Genomic DNA, 23,854 nt, shown 5'->3' with positions numbered 1-23,854 from the left:
CCCTCTCCCTCTCCCTCTCCCTCTCCCTCTCCCTCTCCCTCTCCCTCTCCCTCTCCCTCTCCCTCTCCCTCTCCCTCTCCCTCTCCCTCTCCCTCTCCCTCTCCCTCTCCCTCTCCCTCTCCCTCTCCCTCTCCCTCTCCTCCCTCCCAATAATTTTAAAAAGCACACAAAGTTGTTACTGGCGTCCGGCGGAAGAAAAAAAACGAACGTTCCCTCCTTTTTTTTATTTAAAGCTCTAAGGTAGCACGGTGCAGGTGAAGATGACCGGTGTGACGTCATAGTGACGTTATCGGGCAGATGTTGCCACTTCTACGTGCTGCACCGTCAGTTCATGGGGGGGGGGGGGGAGAGTGTTACGTTTTAGTCGCTCACCTCCGGTAGGCAGCAGCGTCTAGCGCTAGAGGGATACATACGAAAACTGACTGCTTTTCCCTCCGCAAAAAAAAAAAAAACCAAACCCCGATTCCCTTTTTCCTGCCTGCGCACGCGCGCCTTCCCGGCAGGAAGCTTCCGGGCAACGCACGCTTGGCCCCGCCCCTTCCCTCTCCTCCGGCCAATGGGGGCCGGGGCGGGGCTGCCTGTCATGGCCGCCACCCTGCCGCGGCCTTGAACGCCGGCGGGTCCTCGGGCCCTCACAGCTCCATCGTCCCTTTGCCGCCATGGGCACCGTGCACGCCCGGGTAAGTGCCACGATGCGGGGCAGCGGAGAAGGATCTGACGGAGGGCGGAGGAGCGCGGCCGGCGCTCGCCCTCGCCCCCGGGCCTGGCCCGAAGGTCGCCTCAGCGACCTTCGGGCCAGGCCCGGGGGCGAGGGCGAGCGCCGGCCGCGCTCCTCCGCCGGGCGCAGCCCGGCTGACTGACACCGGGATCGGGCTGAGGGGCTCCGCGCAGGCCCGGGCGGCGGCACCGCGGGTCTCCGGGCCGGTAACCGCCGTCCTGTCAGAAGCGTGTGCGGGGCCCGGCTGGTGGCGGGCGGGCGGGCGGGGAGGGGGGTTGAGGTAAACCTGCAAATCTATATACTTAAGGAAGGAAGGTAAAGATTTAAGTGTTTGTCGTGGTATGACTACAAATAAACAACAATGAAGGGCCGCGAAGACGGTCAGAGGGCTTAGAGCACTTCGCCTACGGGGACAGGCTGTGAGAGCTGGGGTTTTTCAGCCTGGAGAAGAGAGGGCTCCAGGAGACCTTATAGCACCTTCCAGTACCTGAAGGGGGTCCTATAGGAGAGATGGGGAGGGACCCTTTATCAGGGAATGTAGCGGTAGGATAGAATGAGGGGTAACAGTTTTAAACTGGAAGAGGGTACATTTAGATTAGATGTTAGGGAGAAGTTCTTTACTATAAGTGTGGTGAGGCACTGGGACAGGTTGCCCAGGGAAGCTGTGGATGCCCCATCCCTGGAAGTGTTGAGGGCCAGGCTGGATGGGGCTTTGAGCAGCCTGGTCTAGTGGGAGGTGTCCCTGTCCATGGCAGGGGGGTTGGAACTGGATGATCCTTAAGTTCCCTTGCAACCCAAACTATTCTATGATTTTATGACAAGAAGTAGTGGTTATAATGGCAACATCAGAAAAAAATTTCAAAGAACAAGGATACGTAGGTTCTGACATACCTTAGGAAGGCATTGAATTCTCCATGCCTCAATTCTTCATTAGAGAAGCATCTCCTTTCAGGGTAGTTTTAGATAAACAGCCCACTCCTGAGTATTCTGCTTTATGGAAAGGTGTACGAGTCATGTGAAGCGGGTTACGACAAAATCGGGCTATAAGAATATCAGAGTGTAACGTAGGAAAGGTCAGTGGTGCTGCTGACTGTAAAGCAGAGGAATCACGGTGCAAATCTTAAGTCCATTTGGTGAAATATGTGAATTTGGCTTAAACTATTTGCCCCTTAAAACAACCGTGGGGAGCCTGCATAGGAGTGTTTAAAACTGATGTAGATGATTCAGGCATGATTAATGAGTGACTGACCTATCTGGGGGCTAAGAATGGTCTGGATGATTCCTCAAGATCCCAGGTAGAAAAGCTCTTTCCTGTGAGCTTCTTGAAAACCAGCAGGCTTTTACATAGTGTTTAATTAGACTGAGGAATATATTGCTGCCGCGTACTGTTAAGGCTCCAAAGTATCTAATTACCACGACCAATTTAATTTCTATTTTGAATTTTTTTCTTGTAATCTTAGTTTTCTATGTGTCTGCAGCATAAAATGATATACAATATTGTGTGGATAGGGAGTGTTTTGTGTTTGCCGGAAAATTATTGGGAGTGAGAGAGGATTCTGTCTTCATTTAACTTGCTTCTGATATGTAACAGCAATTTACCATTCCAGCAAAACAGCCATCCTTAAATAATGCAGCAAGTACTGTATTAGTGACTTAAGACTAAAAGTAGATTTACCGAGTTATCCAGTCCTGACCTCTCCTTTTGCAGGTAACCCTCTATTCACTCGTGTTTGAATCCGTTATCTTTGGATAAGTTTTATTTAAGGACTCTTTCAGGTTTAGTAAATGAAGTCATGCTGTGCTGGAAACCATTTTGATTAAAAAGTTCACCTCTGATGGATAGGGCCTGAGGTTCTTGAGCATTGGTTGGAAGGATACTTTTAAAAGAACTATTAAAATATAAAAGCATATAAGTATATGCAAAGCAAAGTCACATGCTGAAAACACCCTTTTTTCCCCCCATTGTTCAACATTCACACTCCTCTGACTCCCAGAAACCCAAACTAAGTACTGACACCTTGTTTTTATTTTTTTTTTTTTTAAAGAAGGTAGAGTTCATCTTTAACACAGGAAGCGTGCTTTAAATAAGGTTGTTTTTGGACGAGTGCAGAGTATTTTTGATAAATCATTCAACATGGAAGCTATTCAGCTTTCATTAAAAATTTCAGCAAGCAGGTAGGTAGCACATGTGCTGGTAGTTCCCCCCCATTTTAAATCTTCTCTTTTGCTTTTTTCGCCTTATGATCTGATGAGCAGTGTCAAGAACAGTGTCCTTCGCAAAAGGTGTAAATCGCAAATCGCGTACCGTATTACATGCAGTTTTCTTTTATGCTTTCAGAGTTTGGAGCCTCTTCCAATGGGTGGGCCAGACTTCGGTGCCTTGGGAGAGGAAGCTGAACTGGTTGAAGTTGAACCTGAGGCCAAGCAGGAAATTCTCGAAAACAAAGATGTAAGTACCTGAACAACATCCTGATTTTTACGAGGAACGTCTTGGCGACCTTGCTTGCTTGTTTTTCCTAAGGGAAAGTATGGTTTTCTTACCATGGTTTCTTACCATGGTTTTCTCATACTTTCTAAAGTATGGTTTGAGATGTGAAAGAATTAAATTTAGTACTGTGAATTTAATCTGATGTTGACTAGTTCTTGTTCTTTTTTTCCTTAACGCAGGAGTTATTGAAATTCAGCTTTGAACTAAATAGCCCTGTTTGCAGATGCTGCTTTCCCCCCTCTCTCATAAGAGATTACTGCTTCTGCAACACTGCTTAGGAGCAAACCAAGCAAGTGTCCTTAATCTGCTCGAGTGCAGTATTAGCCAGGTTAGGGTAAACTGCCACCCCGTGAATTATGTTACTAAGGGAAATACTAACTTCAGCAGAGGATGATAACTTCTTTTTTTAAAATATTTCATGTGTAAGAGCATGGCTGTCTTGGCCCACAATGTGTTTAGCCGTGCTAGAGGAGTGAGACACCATGCGTCATCTCAGTTGTTATTAAAATTTTCCTTTCCCTTATGCTATACAGAGTCCTCCTCACCAGAAGCTTGGCAATAACATTTGGATTTTTTTTTAGTTCATGATATATATATTTTGATAGGATTTTTTAAAGCAATTTGCAGTAATGCTCGGTTGCTCTTACTCTGTTATTTTGTTATATGTGAATACATGAGGCATTTGCATATTATTAGTTTTTTCACACTTACCCTTAAAATTGTGATACGCTGAAAAGGCTGGAAAAATGAGGGAAATGCAATCGCTGTAGTCCTTTTGTACCAGCTAACCTGGAGTGTTATGACTTTTAAGGTCAAGTTCTCTCAGATGATTATATAACAAGATGAATTATTTCAAGAAAACATAAAACCCCATAATGCTAGTGATCTCAGTATGCATTTTAAACTACAATGCTCCAGTGGTAGTAATAATTTTAATAGTTTATATATTTATGGCTTGTAGGTTGGTTTGTTTATTCTTTTGACTATTTGCTTATGTGTAGCTGACACAAGACATAGCTAACGACTAACTACATGTTTTGTCTTATGTGTCTTAATATCTCAGTGTGATTTCTGCAGTGATTTATTTGTCTCTACAACACTTAACAACTAAAAGCCTAGCAGCTACAATCTGTTACTGTCTCTTCTGCTACAACCAGTATTAGCTTTGGTATTAGAGTTCTTTTTTCTTTAATTTTCCTGCTAAGGGAACATCTTTACAGAATTGTAAATAGCACTCATTTCCGATAACGTAGGTTAGCATCAACTAGCCTGGGAATCTTGAGAGGTTTTTCACTTGGACAATATTTTTTTTCTGCACTGGTGATTTTGATAATCATTATTAGATGTAAATTCAGTATTTGTGTTTAAACATCTGTTCTGTTTAGGTGGTGGTTCAGCATGTGCACTTTGATGGACTTGGAAGGACCAAAGATGACATTATCATGTATGAAATCTCTGATGTTTTTAAGGCTAAAAATCTCATTGATGTAAGTACTGTACAGACCTACTGTTTAAAAACGCCAGTTATGATTTTCTCTCTTTTTCCTGCTTTGGGCTCCTCCCTTCAGACATGAGGCAGCTTTGTCAAGTTTTGTGATGATTCTGATCTTGTGATACGGAAGCCAAACTTAAATAAGAAATACTGGCAGATACTGTATTTTCTGATGTATTCAGCTGAAATATGTTGTGAGGTGGCAGTTATCTCAGATATTTTTCAGCTTCACTCTTCCTATTGAGAATTGCTAACTGTGTAGGTGACACTTTCAGTTATTTTGCTTAAGATAAATTGTTGGATCTCCCCACAGATAACTGATGCTGGTCTCCACAGTGGATCAAAGTGCAAGTTAGGCTGTATGTCCTTGCCCTTTTAGGTGGTGATTCCTTCCGGGGTACAGCTGGTAATTTGACCTGTAAATTAGTCTAAATTTAAACAGATGAGGGTGTTTGGGTTTTTTTACCAAAAGCATGGGCCCTGTAGATAGGTGTATAAGTTTTAAATACTGAAACCTATTTGAATAATAGCTTTAAGTATTGTAACAATTAGGATGCACCCTCAGCAAGTTTGCCGACGACACCAAGCTTGGTGGCGTGGTCGACACACTGGAGGGAAGGGATGCCATCCAGAGGGACCTGGACAGGCTTGAGAGGTGGGCTCGTGCAAATCGCATGAAGTTCAACCAGGCCAAGTGCAGGGTCCTGCACCTGGGACATGGCAATCCCAGGCACAAATATAGGTTGGGCGGAGAATGTCCGGAGAGCAGCCTTGAGGAGAAGGATTTGGGAGTGCTCGTGGATGAGAAGCTCAAAATGAGCTGGCAGCGTGTGCTGGCAGCCCAGAAAGCCAACTGCATCCTGGTCTGCATCAAAAGCAGCATGGCCAGCAGGTTGTGGGAGGTGATTCTACGCCTCCACTCTGCACTCATGAGACCCCACCTGGAATACTGTGTCCAGCTTTGGAGTCCTCAACACAGGAAGGACATGGACCTGTTGGAATGGGTCCAGCGGAGGGCCACGAAGATGATCAGAGGGATGGAGCACCTCCCCTACGAAGACAGGCTGAGAGAGCTGGGGTTGTTCAGCTTGGAGAAGAGAAGGCTCAGGGGAGACCTCATAGCAGCCTTCCAATATCTGAAGGGAGCCTCCAGGAGAGCCGGAGAGGGACTCTTTGTCAGGAGATGTAGTGACAGGACAAGGGGTAGCGGTTTTAAATTGGAAGAGGGGAGATTTAGATTAGACACCAGAAAGAAATTCTTTACAGTGATGGTGGTGAGGCACTGGAACAGGTTGCCCAGGGAAGTTGTGGATGCCCCATCCCTGGAAGTGTTCAAGGCCAGGCTGGATGGGGCTTTGAGCAACCTGCTCTAGTGGAGATGTCCCTGCCCGTGGCAGGGGGGTTGGAACTGGATGATCTTTAAGGTCCCTTCCAACCCCAACCATTCTATGATTCTATGATGCGCACTAACAAAAGGTAAGAATTGAGCTGGATGCTCTGAGTTTTATTTATTTCTTTACAGATTCAAGCATTAAAGTGGTGGTGATCTGTTTTGAAGGCGCATATATACAAAATCTGCAAATATAATATGACTTAGCTACATTTCAACTATTTTATCCTAGTTATCTTTTGGTAACCTGAAAGACTGAGCTACTTATCTCATCCTGTAGGTGATGAGAAAATCACATGAAGCTCGTGAAAAGTTGCTTCGTCTAGGTATCTTTAGACAGGTAGAGGTTCTGATTGATACATGTCAAGGTATGTATTGCCTCATTAATCCTCACCTTTTCTCTTGTACACACATAGACACGTGCATACCTATAATGTATATTTCCCTATGTAATAGGTTGGACATTTTTTGTGTATATAACTTACTTTCTCATGTACCTTTATGTATTTTAGATGCACATGTAGGTGTGCTACATATACACAAATGTGTGTATCTACATCCATTATCCTTATGGAAAAAGGATATTCCTTATGAAAAAGACATATTTGCATGTGTCTGTATATATGTGTACATGTATATAAATATTACTTGTATGCATGCAAAAATGAATGAATTTCCAGCACTAAAATAACTACAGTACACATCCCTTAATCCAAAGTTTCATAGAAACACTTGAGGAAAAGCTTGAAAATGTGTCCTGGATTTCCATGTATTACACATCACATAACTGACATTATATCAGCACATCCTTGCTGCTTAAGGAAATACTGGTAATTGTTTCAGTGCTTGTGATTGGCTTATATTTCATTGGCTTATAGTTCATATGGGGCAGCTGAATGCATGCAGGTTTCATGGCAAGGCTCCGTTGGCATTCCCTGGCTTGTAGTTGCTTTTCAAACTCATTGCTGTTCTCTTCAGCAGAGGAAAGTTGGATTATTGAGAAGGAAACACAGTGTAGTCCCAAAGGTTGCTGGTGGTGGGATGCTGTCCCAGCTGCTTCAAGCACAATTAGGAACCCTTGGCAGCTGCTGTAGCCAGAGCCCTGAGGGCACTGGCTGGTTTCTGTTGTTCAGTACTTACCCGCAGAGTATTGGGAGCTCTGCCCTAGTGACGGTGTTCTTCTTGCCATGTCGGAATCACTTTAATTTCTCTTTATTCTAATGTAAGAATTTGTGTACCTTTTTTTTTTAAGTGGGTTACTTGTTCATAATTAAACTACCGTGTTGATGATTAGAGCCAGTCATGCTTTGATTGAACCAAATTCTGCACTCATGTCCACAAACGACTTCTTTTTCTCAAGCCATTTTTCTTTGTAATGTAGGCTTTTACTATCATTTAATTCAACCATTTTTCAAATAATTCAAGTTAGCTTCTGTCTGCTTTTTTTTAAAAAAGCTCTCTAGAGATAACAAACATATGTTTGTTTGTTTATGTAGGAGATGATGCCCTTCCAAACGGTTTAGATGTAACCTTTGAGGTAACAGAATTGAGAAGACTAACTGGAAGCTATAACACTATGGTTGGCAACAATGAAGGCAGTATGGTATGGATTATTTCAAATAATTATTAATTCCTTTTGATATTCCACTTACTTTCATGTTTCAAACCTAGCAAGTAATTTGATGATTAAATAAGTGAGAACTCAATCCAAGCCAAATTATTTTCTTGATCCAGCTTTGCTAAGGCTTTGCCAGACCTTTGTCTCTAAAGAGTCTTTGTATTAGTCAGGCTTTCATTCAGCAAAAGCCTATTTTGAGCTAGGGAAGAATGCTGTAGCTTCCAACTCAGTATGTTAATTTTCTTAATTCTTAAACTGACTTAAATTATTTCTTGATACTTTTTAAGATGCTTTATCTACTGGAGAGATTAGTAAGAACTTTGCCATTTAGTTTCTGTGATATCTATTTAAAGTGTTTTTCTTCCCAGTCAAAATACTTTGTTTGACTTAGAAATTGTTCTTGTTTTTCACTATTTTAGCCCAGTACCAGTTAGTATCTAGTAAAGTGCTAGGGTTTCCAGAACCATATGAACTGTGGAACCTGTTTCCATTTGATTCAAGTAAGGATGCATCAGATTTAAATGTTGTGTGAAAAATACTTTTAGCGTCAATTGGTAAATAACAGTCGTACTGTTGTTCTGTTAATGTTCTTTTAATGGAAGGGCTGGTGTAAGTAGATCATGCTTTCAGGTGCTCATTCCTTCAGCCATTCTGCCTTCTCATGTGCACAGTGCAGCTGTGCCTGGGGCTGGTAGATAAGCCAGATCAAGGGACTCATCCTTTTCTTCTTAGGGGTATTTTTAACTTGGATAAGATACCGCATGACACAGGTGATGGTGTCGTGTGAGTGCAGGGAGAATAGGAACTCCGTGAGTTGAGAGCTGGTTATGCAGCTTCACTGCTGAGAGCAACGTCCAGGGTGTCACGGCCTGAATGAAACCAGTGGGGAATCCTACTTGTTGGTTCTAGTGCATTTGAAAACAGTCTGAAAGCTGCTTCGGTTTCTCTTTTTGTACTCAGCTTCCCCTTCTATTTGATTTTAGTTTGTTACAGAGAAGTAAGACAATTGAGTGATACGAAAGCATGGCTTATATACAGTGGTCTTGGCAGCAGAGATTATGGTTCCTTAAGAGTTAAATAGTTTTGACATTTATTCTATCTGAAGCCTATAAATGTAATATTTCATACTAATAGCCCTTTGGATTAGCAGTTTCTTGTTAGTTGGATAATTGCATATTAGCCATCATCACAAAGTTTAGCTGGCTGATTTGCTTCCAATAGCTCTTAGACAAAGGCAATCAGAATTTGGTAGCTTTTTTACATTCTTTTAAAACAGAACACACAACAGTAGAACAGTCCTGGTAGTGTCTGTGCTTGGAGAAAACCTCCTTCATCCTTTCTGCCAAAGTGCCAGGAGCTGCCAAAAGGATACAAGGAATTTCTCGGAACAGGCGAAAGTCTTTAACTGTAGTTTCTGGAGGATGGTATGGTACGTTGTACTGCCATCACCACTGATTGCAAAAGTATCTTGGCCTCAAAACAAAAATACAAGGGAGTGGCTCTGTATTGATAATATTCTACTGGCTTATTGCTGTGGTTCCAATCAACCATACCTTGCTGGAAGTTATGCAGTTGCAGAGCATTTGCTTATTATACCAAAGACGTACTTCTCCCAGACTTTGAGACTGACTGGGAGATTTTGCTTGAAATAATAGCAGTACTAATAATACAGTGAGAATGCCGATTTAAGTCAGCAGCTACTGGACAGCACTAGAAATTGGATGTTTAACTGTAACTTGCGTTATTGTGGTGTCTTTTGCTGCCAGAGCAAAGAGAAACTTAGCTTACAAGAAAATTACATTCAGTTACAACTATTTTTTAATATCTCCATTTCTCATTCTTAGGGTAGATGTGCTTGTCTTTAGCATATGATAAAGGTGCAAGATAGCAAATTATATGAAATGTTTGGATTTTATTTTTTATAGGTACTGGGGCTCAAGTTCCCAAATCTCTTTGGACGTGCAGAAAAAGTAACCTTCCAGTTCTCCTACGGAACAAAGGAGACTTCATATGGCCTGTCATTCTTCAAACCACAGCCCGGAAACTTTGAGAGAAAGTAGGGGATGCATTTTTTAGTACTTGTGTTTTGTTTGATTGGTTTTTTTATTGAAGGAATATAAAACAATTAGTAAGATCTTTCATTGAGGGTCTCTTAATCATGTAGCAGAGCTAGTTTCTTAAGTTTTTGTGATAAGTTAAAACTCTGCCTGCTTAAATAGTTTCACTTTCAAACCTACCAGTAATGTCGTGTTTCAGTTTTTCAGCTAACGTGTATAAAGTAACCGGACAGTTCCCTTGGAGCTCTCTTCGTGAAACCGATAGAGGAATATCAACAGAATTTAATGTAAGTATAGCACAAGCATTTGTGGAACACATGATTCATTTACATTTAGTTCAGGTCACAGCTGGCTTTTGCAAATACTTGTTTTACTTTTTTAATGATTGAAACACTTGTGCGCAGGGCTAACTTGCCATTATTTGAAAGCCTTCAACAATTTTAAAATTACAGAGGTAATACCTCTTAGTCTTTTTCGTACAATTCAATCTTATTTTGTCCATCTAAAAATACCAATGTGTTTTTCTCCAAATTTTTAATGTTTGAAGTACCATTTCAGAGAACTTGTCTAGCTCACTATATCAGCCCAATTCAAGATACTTTTCTTTTGGGGTGGATTAAGTCATGTGCACCTACTTGGAGAAGCTCTATTGGCTGGAGCAGAATTAGGATTATTCTGAAATGAAAAAGAATTTCTCTCTGATCCAAGAAGTTTGGAAGAAAAAGCATAGACTCATGTATAAATAAACTTTAGAGAGAAAGATTTTTCAGGGAAATGCTTATTTAAATTTTGTAGCAGAAAAAATTTCATGTCTTATGCTATTCTTTATTTGTAGTTTCCAATCTGGAAGACCAGTCACACACTGAAGTGGGAGGGTGTGTGGAGAGAGCTTGGCTGCCTTGCTAGAACAGCATCCTTTTCTGTTCGAGAAGAAAGTGGACACTCTCTTAAATCTTCTCTCTCTGTAAGGCTTTTTCCTGATAATTTTTAAAAACACATTATTTTGAGTAATCTAATACTTCCGAGTGATACAAAAGGAGCTTTTTGTCTTAGTAGGTAGGGTGTTTTACTTCCAACATCTTTTGCTGGGTTTGATCATTCACAGAGACATCCAGGAAGTCCAAGGAGAAAACATACTTTAATACTTGACTGTTGCGTTTTGACTGTTGCATAAGCTGGCTTGCTCTTCCTGCAGGGCATCTGTCCTGCTCTTTCTTTCATGTCATCTGCCATCTCTTTTTGCAGAATTGTCTTGTTTTATAGAAGACAGGATCAGTGAATTTCCTCATCCTACAGTTGTTGTGCCTTTTCTAAATATTATTTCCTATAACATTTTTTGATCACTTGTTGTCTTTAACTTGCAGCTTACAAATTGTAGGAGTAGGAATTGCAGGTTACTGTCACAAAATTGATGATTTGTACTGGGGTATTGTTGGTGCTATATTTCTGTAGTATGCTTATACTGTATAAATGTATATTTCATGTGGCCTCTAAATTCAAAACTAAATTAGTCTGTAGGTATATTGTTCCCAAATCCAGGAAGCTACTCTGGCCTTAGCTGGAGCTGTGGTTTTCTTCCACTGTTTGCATATTTTTTTTTAGGAAAATAATGGTGTCAATCTGTGGTATTCAACAGATAAGAGAACTAAAAATAATTGTTTGATTCTTTTCAGCATGCCATGGTAATTGATTCCCGGAACTCCTCTATCTTGCCAAGACGAGGTGCTTTGCTGAAAATTAATCAGGTAGTATTACATCACTTAGGCTATTATTGGATTTTAGCTGTAAGTGTGTTTGAGTGAGTCTTAAATTTACCTAATTGATGTTCATGTTAAAAATGTCTAAACTTAGTCAATTTACAGTTAATTTCTAGGATACAGTGGTGCTGGTCATCACCGCATTTACTTTCTATCTTTACAGTGTGTGCCTTTTGAAATCATGCAACCTTTTTGTGGTGGCAAATTTTCATTTGTATACCATTGGTCAAACGGCACAGCTGTTTTATCTTGCCATTAGCATTAAATTATTTATTAGCTGAGATAGATTATCCCTGACAGTATTTACTCTACACTTTACAGCCAGTATTAGTCCTTGTTTGCTAACACTGTAATGTAGGACTACCAGACGGTGGTCCTGTTGCTGCTTACAAAGTTTGTAAGCCTTAGAATTAAAACCGAAAGACTGGGTAAAAATAACTCTCAAAGGCATACACATGTATCATTTTGGCACAGAAAACGGTTTTCACTCTTGTTACTTTCTCAGCTTTTAGAAAAGCTGGCTTTTCTACTGGATGGGTTAACACTTCAGAAGCATTAACTTCTGCAACGCTTTAGAAGCAGCTTGCTTTGAAATGCCACTGGAACTAGAAGTGCTACTGTTCCTGTAAGCAGCAGTGAACTATTCTGTTTCTGAGTGAGAAGGATGGTTATAGCTCAGGGTTCAGTTAACATCATTTGTTAGATGCTGCTTCTTAATGCCAATCCAGTTGCTTGGTATTTTCAGCTAGCACTAGCGTAATGGAACTGGCTATCTTGTTCTTCAGCCCAGTTTTAGTATGTATGAAAACTTCTCAGGTCCTAGGTAAATACAGTATGAGGTTTGATTTCAGGTGCTGAATTTTCCTACTCCATTCTATTTTGCTATTGTTTCCAAAATGGTTTAGAAAGTAATAGCTGGGTTTAATATTTGGGGAAGAAAAATGCTGCTTGTTGTTCTGAGGGTCTTGCGTGTTTTTTCAGTGGTTCAAAATTCACTTGTCTCTTCATCCCAGTGCATCTGTATTTCTTGTACAGAAAACACTGCTTATGCTGATGCTGACATGATGAACTTTTGGGGGGAAGAAACATGTAATATCCATTATAACTTTCGTAAACTTGTGTCTTTGCAGGAGTTGGCTGGCTATACAGGTGGAGATGTGAGCTTTCTGAAAGAGGATTTTGAATTTCAATTGAATAAGCAACTTCTCTGGGATTCGGTAATTTTTTAAAAGATATTTTAGTAATTGATCAGAGGAAGTGAACGGTGTAGATACCTTGATTTGGTTTTTTGAAAGTGAAATACTCTATTTTTAACTTGACATTCCTGCCATGCACAGTCGCGTGGGAAGTGGGCAGTTTGGAAAGAAGGACTTGTCTGACAGTTAATGATATGAACTGTTTTCTTTTCAGAAGAAATGTCAGGCTTATCTGTTCTTTGTGATCTTTCTTAAAGAGAGTGATTTTTCAAAAACTTACTACAGCCTTTGTTCTTTTTCTTTCACCTGGTTATGAATATTCTGACTAATCTTGGTTTAGTTTTCTTTTGTCATTGTAAATTAGGAATATGTGACTACTAATTTTGGTATCATAGCATGTAATTATTTCTTCTATGTAGAATTATTGGGCAGGAATGAGAAGGCTGGTTTCACAACACTGAGCTTGCAACGTTTTGAACTTGCACTAGCACTGCAACGTTTTGAACTTTTTCATATTTGTGCACAATGAACAATTTAAGTTCCAATAAGAAAGACACATGGTAGTGTGACAAGTTTATGAGACCTCAGTCTGCCACCCTGTAGGCAGAGCACGTCCCAAATTTTATGGTGTGGTGTCTACATTTGTACTTTGGTTTGGATTAACTGCGGTCTTGAAGCAAATGCCTGTATCATCATCACTGAGAAGTCTTGGTTTGGTTGGCAGAGCCGATCTTGCGTATACCAACTCGATTTCCTTCAGAGGAAATGACACTTGATAATTCCGCTTCAAGTTCGTGTTTAATGTACTCTAGTTTCTTACCAGAATGTAGAGATCGTAAGTTTCAGGCATCTTTTAGAGCTCGTATTAGGTGGAAATAGGCTCGAAATATTCCTGTATTTAGAAAGAAGTTCTTTATCACATGGAGATGGTGCAGTAAGTTCTTGTATTCTAGCTGAATGGGGAATTAAACAGCAACTTCCATTATGAAAATTTAAAAATCAGAGGTTACAATAATTTGCATCCCAACATACTAAAAAAAACCAAAAACCAAACAACCCAAAACAAAACAGAAAAGCATTGAGAAGATCTCCTCTTCTTGAAAGCTTTTTAAGAAGGACTGGAATAATGAAGAAACTCTATAAGACTGGAAGAGTATTAGCATTATGTCAGCAATATAACTGAAAAACTCCAAGCTACTTTGTCGTGCAGATACTAATGAATTGATGCTGTAAGGATCTGTCAGTCTGCTGTTTCATGCTTTTATTCTTAGGTGACTTGGTGCAATGGAATTCTTGAGTTAGACCAGTGAGGCCAACACAGAAGGGCATTTTAAGGCTATTTGCTCTACCCTTTTCTTATTGCATAATTATATTTGCACCTTCCACGTGGTGGAAGAAAAGCAATTGCCTGGTGAGTGCGATTCTAGTCATCTGACATTTATTTGCTCACCTTCAGCTGAGAAAAACAGTGTCGTGGTTTTGGCCGAATTTACCAAAACCGGACCAACAGGTGGCCCTTTCCCCCTCTTCTCCCCCCCCAAAAAGAGGAGAGAGGAGGAGAAAGAGATAAAGAGATTCAGAAGTTTAGAATGAACTAAACTACTTTAATGAAGAATTAATATTAAAATAAAAATAAAGAAGAAAATAATGAAATGGATACAATATATACAAAACCATATCAGGCTCCCAGGATGACAGTCACGTCACCGGCAGGCACTGGGGAAGTCCCAGACTGGACTCAGTGACGAATGGGAACTGGATTCCAGCTCTGGAGTCAGGAACACACGGATCGGGATCAAAGGCAGATGAACAGACAGAGTCCTCTCTGGACGTCGGCCATCGCAGGAAGGGGGCTGACCCTTTGATCCCTCAGCTTTTATACTGAGCATGGGACAGATGGGATGGAATACCCCAGTTGGTCAGGTTTGGGTCACCTCTCCTGTCCGCTCCTCCCCACCGATGTGACCCCTCTACGTTTTTTCCGTTTCCGACCCTCTAAGGGGGCAAATAACGAAATGGGCTGCCCTTGGTTGTTACAGCAATAAGTATAAGCAAGGGCCTCCCTGCATACCATTCCTTGGCATGGAGCACAAACATTGGTCTTATCACTCTGAGAACGAGCAGTTTTCTCCACAATATGCCGTTAATTTCAGAGAGTTAGAGGAGGCCTAGCTGGGATGTAAAGTTACAGAACAGAAAATTGCTTCGGTTTTACTTCAAACTGGGACATTCAGCATATTCTCCTTTTAAGTAATTTAACAGCTTGATGGTTGTGCAAAGAGGACTTTGCTTTTTCCCATGACGGCTCATATGCCCACGCTGTGAATGAAAGTGAAGCGTATCTCCTCACGTGCTGTACATAATTTTATGTTATTCCTGAGTGTAGGCTTGGTGTGCAACTGGCGATTGCACGTGCTGTGTGTTGTGTAACCAGATATAATGTGCATGATGATTTCGCATCTGATAAGAGCAGGGGAGGCATCTGGGGACTCTCAGGGCAGAAGGTAACAGGAGCGTGCTGTAAAATTAGAGAAATTATCCAGTGCCTTTAGCCTAGGGATTGACAATAGAGCTCAGCATCTGGCAGTAGTACTTTTCTGTGGTACACAGGCAGCAAGCAAATGTATTTATTACAGTGATTTGGCTCCCGAAAATTACTGTATACATGAGCAGTAATGCTGTATGTGTATTTGATGTCAATACAGTGAGTTGCAGAAGGTGGTCACATATAAGGCTAATTTACAGACAGGTAACAATTGTGCATTTTTGGTAGCTATTTGCTGGACTTAGCCTCTTATGGGTTTAAAATTGCCAGGACTAATTTATGTCAGCAGTATTGTCTTATTTCGAGACAGGAAAATTCATAAGAAAATAGGAGCTGGATGCGTGTTCTCTTTAGCTATTATGAAAGTAGCACTTGGTTCAAATGTGCTGTATTGGCTTTTTCAATAGATAGCACTGCATAAAAGCAAGAGGGCAGCAACGATCAAGAGTTCCCTGAAAATACCTTTACTGGTGGTGTGATATCCATGCATACCCTGTGACCATCTGTAACTTTCTGTCAGACTGATGGGAGCTCTGCCTGTTACTGAGTGGTAAAGTTTTACTAATACCGTTTTTAAGGAAATTAAATAAGATATATTAATAAACAATCTTTTTTTTCTCTCCAAAGGTTTTTTCAGCATCACTTTGGGGTGGAATGCTAGTACCTATTGGAGACAAGCCATCCAGTATAGCTGACAGGTAAGTTTTTTTAAATGTTTCTTAATTTTTTTCAATCAACCCAGGTAATGTATAAAGAAGAGCCTATAGTAGAAGAGAGAAGCAGTAGTAGCTCTGGTTCTGAGGAGAATAAATTAAGTTTCTTGTTAGCTTTAATTGAATGTTAGTGCTCAAGCCATGCCTTCTGTTTTTGCTTCTCATACTGGGGTAGTATAAATCTATACTTTGCTATGTAGTATCTTTGCCTGCCAATATTTATGGTTGCAAAATGGTATTTGCCACCTGCCAAATTTTGTATTTGGCATAGGTAACACTGTAGGTATTTTTAGAAGTAAAGCCATATTGTAACTAAGTTGGCTTTTTGGGCAATTTTGCCCTCTAACACCTATGTTTAAAGATCACTAGCAGAAAGCATTTAGACTTAAATTTATTTACACTAAATACTAAGTGTCAACTTCACATGTGATAGATCTTAACTACAGTATTTCTATCAAAATTATTATAACAGACAGAATCAGATAGTATTATGATTCTTCTTCAGTGATGGGGATCTTTCTGTTTTGATCTTTGTAAGTGATGGAAAACAAATTTTGATTTTTAATACTTCCATTTATTTTGATTTTTTTTGCCAAATGCATCAGGATTGAGATTTAGATTTAATTTCTTGTATTTTTTAAATACACTTTACTAAACCAGTTATAAAGTTACCTTAATTCTTAAAAGCAATGTTAGAAGTATGGCTATATATTTTCAAATATGTTCTTTCAAGGGAAGCATTAAGTTAACTTTGACTGTGCCCACTAGGTTTTACCTTGGTGGACCAACAAGCGTGCGTGGATTCAGTATGTACAGCATTGGACCCCAGAGTGAAGGTCTGTAACTTGTAAATCCCACTTCTCTGACAATACTGTAAATATTACTGTGTAACAAAAAATCAAATTCTGTCCTTCAGCTTTGTATAGCTTAAAAATAATTGCACTCATTCTGCACTTTGAATCTGAGAAGTGTTATGTCTTTGATCTGTCGTTACATCTTAGTTCACAATGGAATAAATCCCGGTAGTTCTTAGTTAAGCCACAAGCTCTTTCTGTAAAGCAAGTGTGTGTTCAGACTTGTAGTATGGCACTTTAATTAGTAAGCAACCTTCAAGCTTAAAAAGTTCCTGAAAAATGGTTATAGCAACAGTCACATTAAATCTTTATTTGATACAGCATATATTCAGGTAGCTTAGGGGGAAGGTAATATGATCAACAAAGGCGTTTGAGAGCCAGGAGCTTCCTGAGCTCTATCCCTTACTCTGCTGCTGACTTACCGTTATCTCTGGATTCAGTATTCAGTGTATTTTAAAGCTTATTGTTTCATTGCATCAATTTCCATTTTTTAAAACTAAGGCACGTTATTTCAAGAGTGTTCAGGAGGTAGTCTCTGATGAACCACAAGTAGGTGAATGCCTCAGGCTGTTCCAGTGAGGGAATGAAGGAAAAGGGCGATTCACTTGGAAGGTTTAAAGAATTGTGTAAGTGCTAATATTTTCTTGATAGTAGTGAGGTTGGAGAGAGCTAGAAGCAAGTGGCAAGAATTGTAAAAGAGGTAGCAGTGCATTATAAAATCACTTAAGGATGTGTTCTTGTTCTTTTAATATCTTCCACAGTAAATGTTTTTATTCCAACATTTTCCCTAAATAGGTGATTACTTGGGAGGAGAAGCCTACTGGGCTGGAGGCTTACATCTATACACCCCTCTCCCTTTCCGGCCAGGCCGGGGAGGGTTTGGAGACCTTTTCCGAACACATTTCTTCCTTAATGCTGGAAACCTCTGCAATCTTAACTATGGTAAGACTCAATAGAAATGCATACAACGAAGCCTGCTTCTCCATACATATGTATATATATAAAAGCGAAAAGAAGGAGAACTGTTATATGTGTGTTTACTCAGAAACAGTTTGTTTACTGTGTATATTTTGGGGCCTGTCAAAAAGCTGCTGCTATTAACTTGTCTGCTTGACAGATCGCCAGTAATTTTTTTAGCTCTCCACATAAATTTAAGCACAACTTGTACAAAAGAGAGCTAGGATGGGAGCAGTGGTATCTGTGAATTGGTGATGTTTGCAGACCAGTGTGGTAATCGATTAACGCCTACTATCTTACACCGTTCTAAAGGGAGATTGGAAGATGATATTTTAGTGGGATTCTGATGTTTTCTGGGATGAACTGAATAAAAAATGGTGGCATTAGAGTGTAGATGTGGTAGCTGATGTGACTTTTTTTCTCTCCCATCCCCAACCTTTTCCAAGATATATTTTGGTGTATTCATGTATGGTTTTTCACTATCATTTCAGTCCCTATTGGTATGTAGTGATACTTTATGTCTGCCTCACTTGATGGAAGAGAGGTAGCATCCATACGGGAGGGAGACACTTTATGCACAATTGAAAGCAGATCAATTAACTTTAGTGGGTCTCTATTAGTTTTAAAGACATTTTAAGTCTTTAATACTCATTTCCAGATTCATGCAAGTAGGTATCCTGTGGGTGGGAAATAAAGATCAACCAGCAATCCAACAGAAATCATAGTAGTTTGAGTCCAAGGTTCTTTGCTTTTATGGGAGTTGCGGGTACTAAATACACTTTGAATCTTCAGGAGGCGCTCCAAGTAGTCTGTTTGCTAGTTCTGAAAATCCAGTTAGCCTTTGACCACCTTGACGGTCTACTTTGATTCTTGTTCTCCTGCTCTTTTGCTTTCAGGTGATGGTCCCAGGGCTCACCTGCAGAAGTTGGCAGAGTATATCCGTTGGTCTTACGGTGCTGGAATAGTGCTCCGACTCGGAAACATTGCTAGATTAGAACTTAACTACTGTTTCCCCATGGGAGTACAGTCTGGTGACAGGTTTGTTTTCTACACCAATTTCTTTCATAGTAACTGATTTTAAAGGTTATGGGACTTCTATCTGGTTTTGGCAGAAAGAATTGCTGTCTTTTAAATTTTTTTTATTTTCTGCCAGTTTAGAGATTTTTCAGCACTTGATGCTCTTCTTTCAGCTTGCTATATTCATGTTGGTTTCGCAGTACTTCTTGGTTTTAGACTTTGTATCTCAGGTTTCAGAGTTCATTGAACTTGAGATCAGCTGTTGAAATGTATGAATAGCTCTGCGGCAGGTTTTATTTCTGTAGGGGAAATGATCACTCAAACAGCTCATGGGATTTTCTTAAACCTCCCAAAACCAAATCATTGGATAAATACCAAGTTTAATATCTTTGCTTGAAAAATGAAAACAAGTTTAACTATAGATTAAGAGAAAGGGAGAACAAATTAATTTGCTAACAACCAATTATCCTTCACCAAGCAAATATTATAGTACATAATAGAAAAGCTTCAGGGAGCCTGTTCTTGCCTGTGAATGCTGTGTGAGATGCTCTGTATTTCATACAGGAGTTGGATTATGTTCCTACTTGTCATTCATGTGAAATGTGAATGAATAATAGCAATTTGAAAATGATGGACTTTAATTTGCAAATGTAAATACTCCATATGGATGACAGATCGGCAAAGCATTTATTTTAAAAAGCCTTTGTCAGCTAAAATTTGAATTGTAACTTTCCAAAGCTTGAAAACCTTGGGGATTTCGGGGTAGGGAGAATCAATTTTAATTTCATCAGTACCTTATTTATCACTTAATGTTGTTTATTATTTGTTTCTTTTCAGGATATGTGATGGTGTTCAGTTTGGAGCAGGAATCAGATTCCTATAATACAGAAACATTTTACATCAGTATATGAAATTGTGTTCTGTAATTGAAATCAAGTCTGTAATATAGCTATATACGGTCTAAATTTTTTCTTGAAATAGATACACATCTGAGTGATTTACCTCAGACTTCACAAGAAACTACATTAAAAAATTATGCTCTAAAGGTTCATTGTACCTCTGATTCTTATGAAAGAGGGGAAAGTGTTTGTAGGATTCTAGCTATTTTAACTTACAGCTTTCAGTTGCTAGTTATTACTTAAAGTATGAGAGAGTTGTGTCAGAAGTTGGCTCTTGGATACAGTTCACATGATTATAGTTGTCATTGGCCTGGACAGCCTTCGCTCTTCCAGCCACAAGTCTCACAAGTGTTGGGATGACCAAGTGTGAGTATGGCTGGAGCGGAAACTAAAGGGGAACAGTTTTTCCCTATCATCAACTTCCGTGAGCAAATCACCCTGAAAAAATTCTGTTATGCATCAAAAATTATTTTATGCAAATAATGGTTGTAAGTGTTCTGATTTGAATATATTTCACTATTGTAAAACCATCTATATTGAAATGCCTCCTACAATGTGAATTGCATACTGTAAAAATTCAAGTTAGCTATCTAGCACAGTAAATACTAAAATTCAAGAATAACTTGGCAAGGTTCAGGGTTCTCCACTCTGAGGCGGTTTTGAGTGCTATGATGCTCTCAGCGAAGCCATGGGTTTGGGCCTTGCAAATACATCTTTTTGTAGCAGTTGCAAAAAGGGATGTCAAGACCTGTGATCATGTGATACTACCTTGTTTGCTCTTGTGTGAGAGGCATGGCTCTCTACTGACTTCTTTAGATGCTAATTTCACTTAAAATTGACCTCTTACTTTATCACTTGGCATATATTCCAGTTTTTATAAGGTTAGACTCACTAGTTTAGTCCTAACAACTCATCTTTGAAGATAGTTACATATTATTTTTTTATATGTATTAATCCTGAGTTGTCATCCTAAGAGGATCTGAACCTCGAGTCCACTTTCCCTGCATCTAAATTTACTTTTTGTTTTTTGTTATTAAGTGTTGGCAAACTTAAAATCATAATACAAAGAAGATTCTGGGAGAGTAGAACGGAAATAACACAAGTTATTATACACCTGATTTCGGCTAAAGCCACAGGTTTGGATACTGTCATGCCACTTGACTGCTGAATTTTGTAAGGACTGCCATGAAACCTTGACTCCACTCTCTTTAAGGAGACGACAGTTTTATACATTGCTTTAGGATTGGCATATATTGCTGTTGCTGTAATACAGAAATTAAATCTATTTATGTTGATAACTAACTTTCTAAAATATGAGGGCTGGAAAGTGGTCTGCCTAGATTTGCAGAGCTCTCCTTGACTAAACATCCTTTCCTTTATAAAAAGTTGCAGCAACAGGCTCGCAGCTGTTCAAAACGGAAAATTGTGTGAATGACAGAAGCCAGGTCTATTTCAAATACAAAAATTTCATATAAAAAACTTTTTTTCAGTGTGTGTATCTAACAGCTGCTGTAGGAAAATGCATATTTAACAAAGCGTTTCTGATGATTTTTTGTTGTTATGAGATAACATCTGACACTATGTTAAGAATGTCAACAAATGTTACTCATTTTTCTCTAGCACTGTCTACATTTGGACATATACAAATATTTTTAATGGGAATGTTTAGATACCGAAATACTGTTAGATACCAAAAGAGACTCCTAGGAGTTCAAAGTTTACTTTGGTCCTTTTGATAAAATTAGATTTATGCTGTTGCCTTAAGAACTCTTTCCTTGTGCAGATTGTTTGTTACTAAAGGATGCTTAAGTTTGTACTTTAATGTTACACGAGAGAGCCCTAAGCGAGTATCAGCTGGCCATCTTAGAGGGCATAGTAGCCGTCCTGGCTTGAGCAGGCCTACAGAAGTCGCCTCAGCCTCAGTCTGCACACTAAGAAGCAGCTAGTCCACAATTAAGTTTTAAGAGAACTGTGATCTCGATGAGAAATAAGGGGTGAGTGGGGGAAATGGTTGAAGAGGCCTTTCAAGCACATCTGCTGACAGACCGCACTGTACCGTCTTGTCCAGTAAGAATAAAGGGTGAAAAATCAAGTTCCACGAGCCTTTTCCCGGGTCAGCGTTTCCCTGCCTTATTGCACTACGTCGAAAGGTAACGCTCTCTTATGGCATGTAACAAGTTGCACAAAAGGTATCGCGGTGTATATAGTATTCCTGTATTCCTCTGGAAGCAACATCTGGATTATGCGGTCACTTCTGTGGAACATTGAAATGATTATTATATTCCCATTTAAAATTTGTTGCAGAGGCTTTAATTGTTAAGATGGTTAAGATAGAAATCAGAATCCCACTAGAGAAGCTTCTCTGGCGCTAAGCAGACTGGGTGGTGTGGAACAGCTCTGGGCAGACCTGAAACAATTCTCCTCTTGGCTGATTGTATTTCTGGCCAGAGTATGGCTGTGAAAGGATAAAAAGTGTGAGGTGTAAGGATGGCCTGCAGTTTGAACTGTGATTCAAAAGCATGGGATTTGCTTAGATGGGGTGGTTTTGGATATGGCTTTACCTACTGAGAAGTGAGGATAATCTTCCTTTTATAGCCATGCCCACAGTTAGGGACAATAAGATGGTGATAAATGCCTGCAAATGCTACACCTGGAACGACCGCCCACATGCTTGTGGGCTCTCCAATTTTAGGTGAACAGTTCTGAGGTTGCAAATACCGCCTGAAGCCCAGAGTTTCTTCAGCTGTGGTGTTACCTGACCACTTACAGCCCTTTCCAGGAGCTATAGGAGGCCTGGGGAGCAGAGAAGGGCTTTTGGGGACAGTGGCTGTACCCTTTTGTTGCTGTATTGGGGGGCACCTCTGAGCCAGTGAGAAGGCAGCGATAACGTGTCAGAAGTAGGGTCGGTATTTGTAGTGCCAGTTGTAAGAGAATGATTTCCTGGAGCCGTTCCATCCACATAAAAACGTTGGAAAAAGCTCTTTGTATCTGGGAGATACGGTGGTATCAGGTGCTGCTCACGAGTACGCTGCTGGGGAGCTTTGGGGGAAGATGGAAGAGGAAATTAGGAGGTTGTTAGAATGTAGGGGGTGGGTTTGCTGTCACATTGTTGAGAGCAGCATACCTGTATTTGATTTAAAAATACAAGCTTTCAAAACAAAACAAAACAAACCCCAAAAAACCACAAAAAGGCCTTTGACACGGTTCCTCACAACATCCTGCTTGCCAAATTGGAGGGATACAGATTTGATGGGTGGACGGTTCGGTGGATAAGGAATTGGCTGAATGGTCGCACCCAGAGGGTGGTACTCAATGGCTTTAAGTCCAGATGGAGAGCAGTGACTAGTGGTGTCCCTCAAGGGTCCGTGCTGGGACCGGCACTGTTTAACATTTTTATCAGACATAGAGGGATTGAGAGCACCATCAGCAAGTTTGCAGATGACACCAAGCTGTGTGGTGTTGTCGATACACCAGAGGGATGGGATGTCATTCAGAGGGACCTGGACAGGCTGGAGAGGTGGGCCCAGATGAACCTCATGAGGTTCAACAAAAGCAAGTGCAGGATTCTGCACCTGGGAAGAAACAATCCTCAGTATAAATACAGACTGGGGGATGAGGTATTAGAAAGCAGCCCTGAGGAAAGGGACTTGGGGGTGCTGATGGACGAGAAGCTGGACATGAGCAGGCAGTGTGCTCTCGCAGCCCAGAAGGCCAATCACATCCTGGGCTGCATCAAGAGATGTGTTGCCAGCAGATCCAGAGAGGTGATTCTGCCACTTTACTCTGCTCTGGTGAGACCTCACCTGGAGTACTGTGTGCAGGTCTGGAGCCCTCAATATAGGAAGGACATGGACCTGATGGAGCGGGTCCAGAGGAGGGCCACCAAAATGATCAGGGGGTTGGAGCACCTCTCCTATGAGGACAGACTGAGGGAGCTGGGGTTGTTCAGCCTGGAGAAAAGGAGGCTCCGGGGAGACCTCATAGCGGCCTTCCAGTACCTGAGGGAGGCTACAGGAAGGCTGGGGAGGGTCTGTTTACAAAGGCCTGCAGTGACAGGACGAGGGGCAATGGTTTTAAGTTGGAGAAAGGGAGATTTAGATTGGATATTAGGAAAAAGTTCTTTACCATGAGGGTGGTGGAACACTGGAACAGG

General features: G+C 40.6%; 1 protein-coding gene across 1 annotated transcript; it reads left to right on the top strand.

The window, feature by feature from the left end:
* Nucleotides 1–564: 564 nt before the first annotated feature.
* Nucleotides 565–21,801, top strand: SAMM50 (SAMM50 sorting and assembly machinery component). Its single transcript, XM_074161540.1, has 15 exons — nucleotides 565–680; nucleotides 3,057–3,167; nucleotides 4,592–4,693; nucleotides 6,369–6,456; nucleotides 7,585–7,691; nucleotides 9,632–9,762; nucleotides 9,963–10,050; nucleotides 10,599–10,727; nucleotides 11,437–11,508; nucleotides 12,651–12,737; nucleotides 15,889–15,959; nucleotides 16,743–16,810; nucleotides 17,624–17,770; nucleotides 18,682–18,823; nucleotides 19,640–21,801. Exons 1-15 carry the CDS (start codon nucleotides 660–662, stop codon nucleotides 19,683–19,685), a joined length of 1,410 nt encoding a protein of 469 aa, XP_074017641.1. The 5' UTR covers nucleotides 565–659; the 3' UTR covers nucleotides 19,686–21,801.
* Nucleotides 21,802–23,854: the final 2,053 nt, after the last annotated feature.

This window comes from Numenius arquata, chromosome 1 (assembly GCF_964106895.1).
Source record: "Numenius arquata chromosome 1, bNumArq3.hap1.1, whole genome shotgun sequence".
NCBI lineage: Eukaryota > Metazoa > Chordata > Aves > Charadriiformes > Scolopacidae > Numenius > Numenius arquata.
The sequence above is the reverse complement of the archived record's forward strand: the minus strand, read 5'-3'. Positions and strand labels throughout refer to the sequence as shown.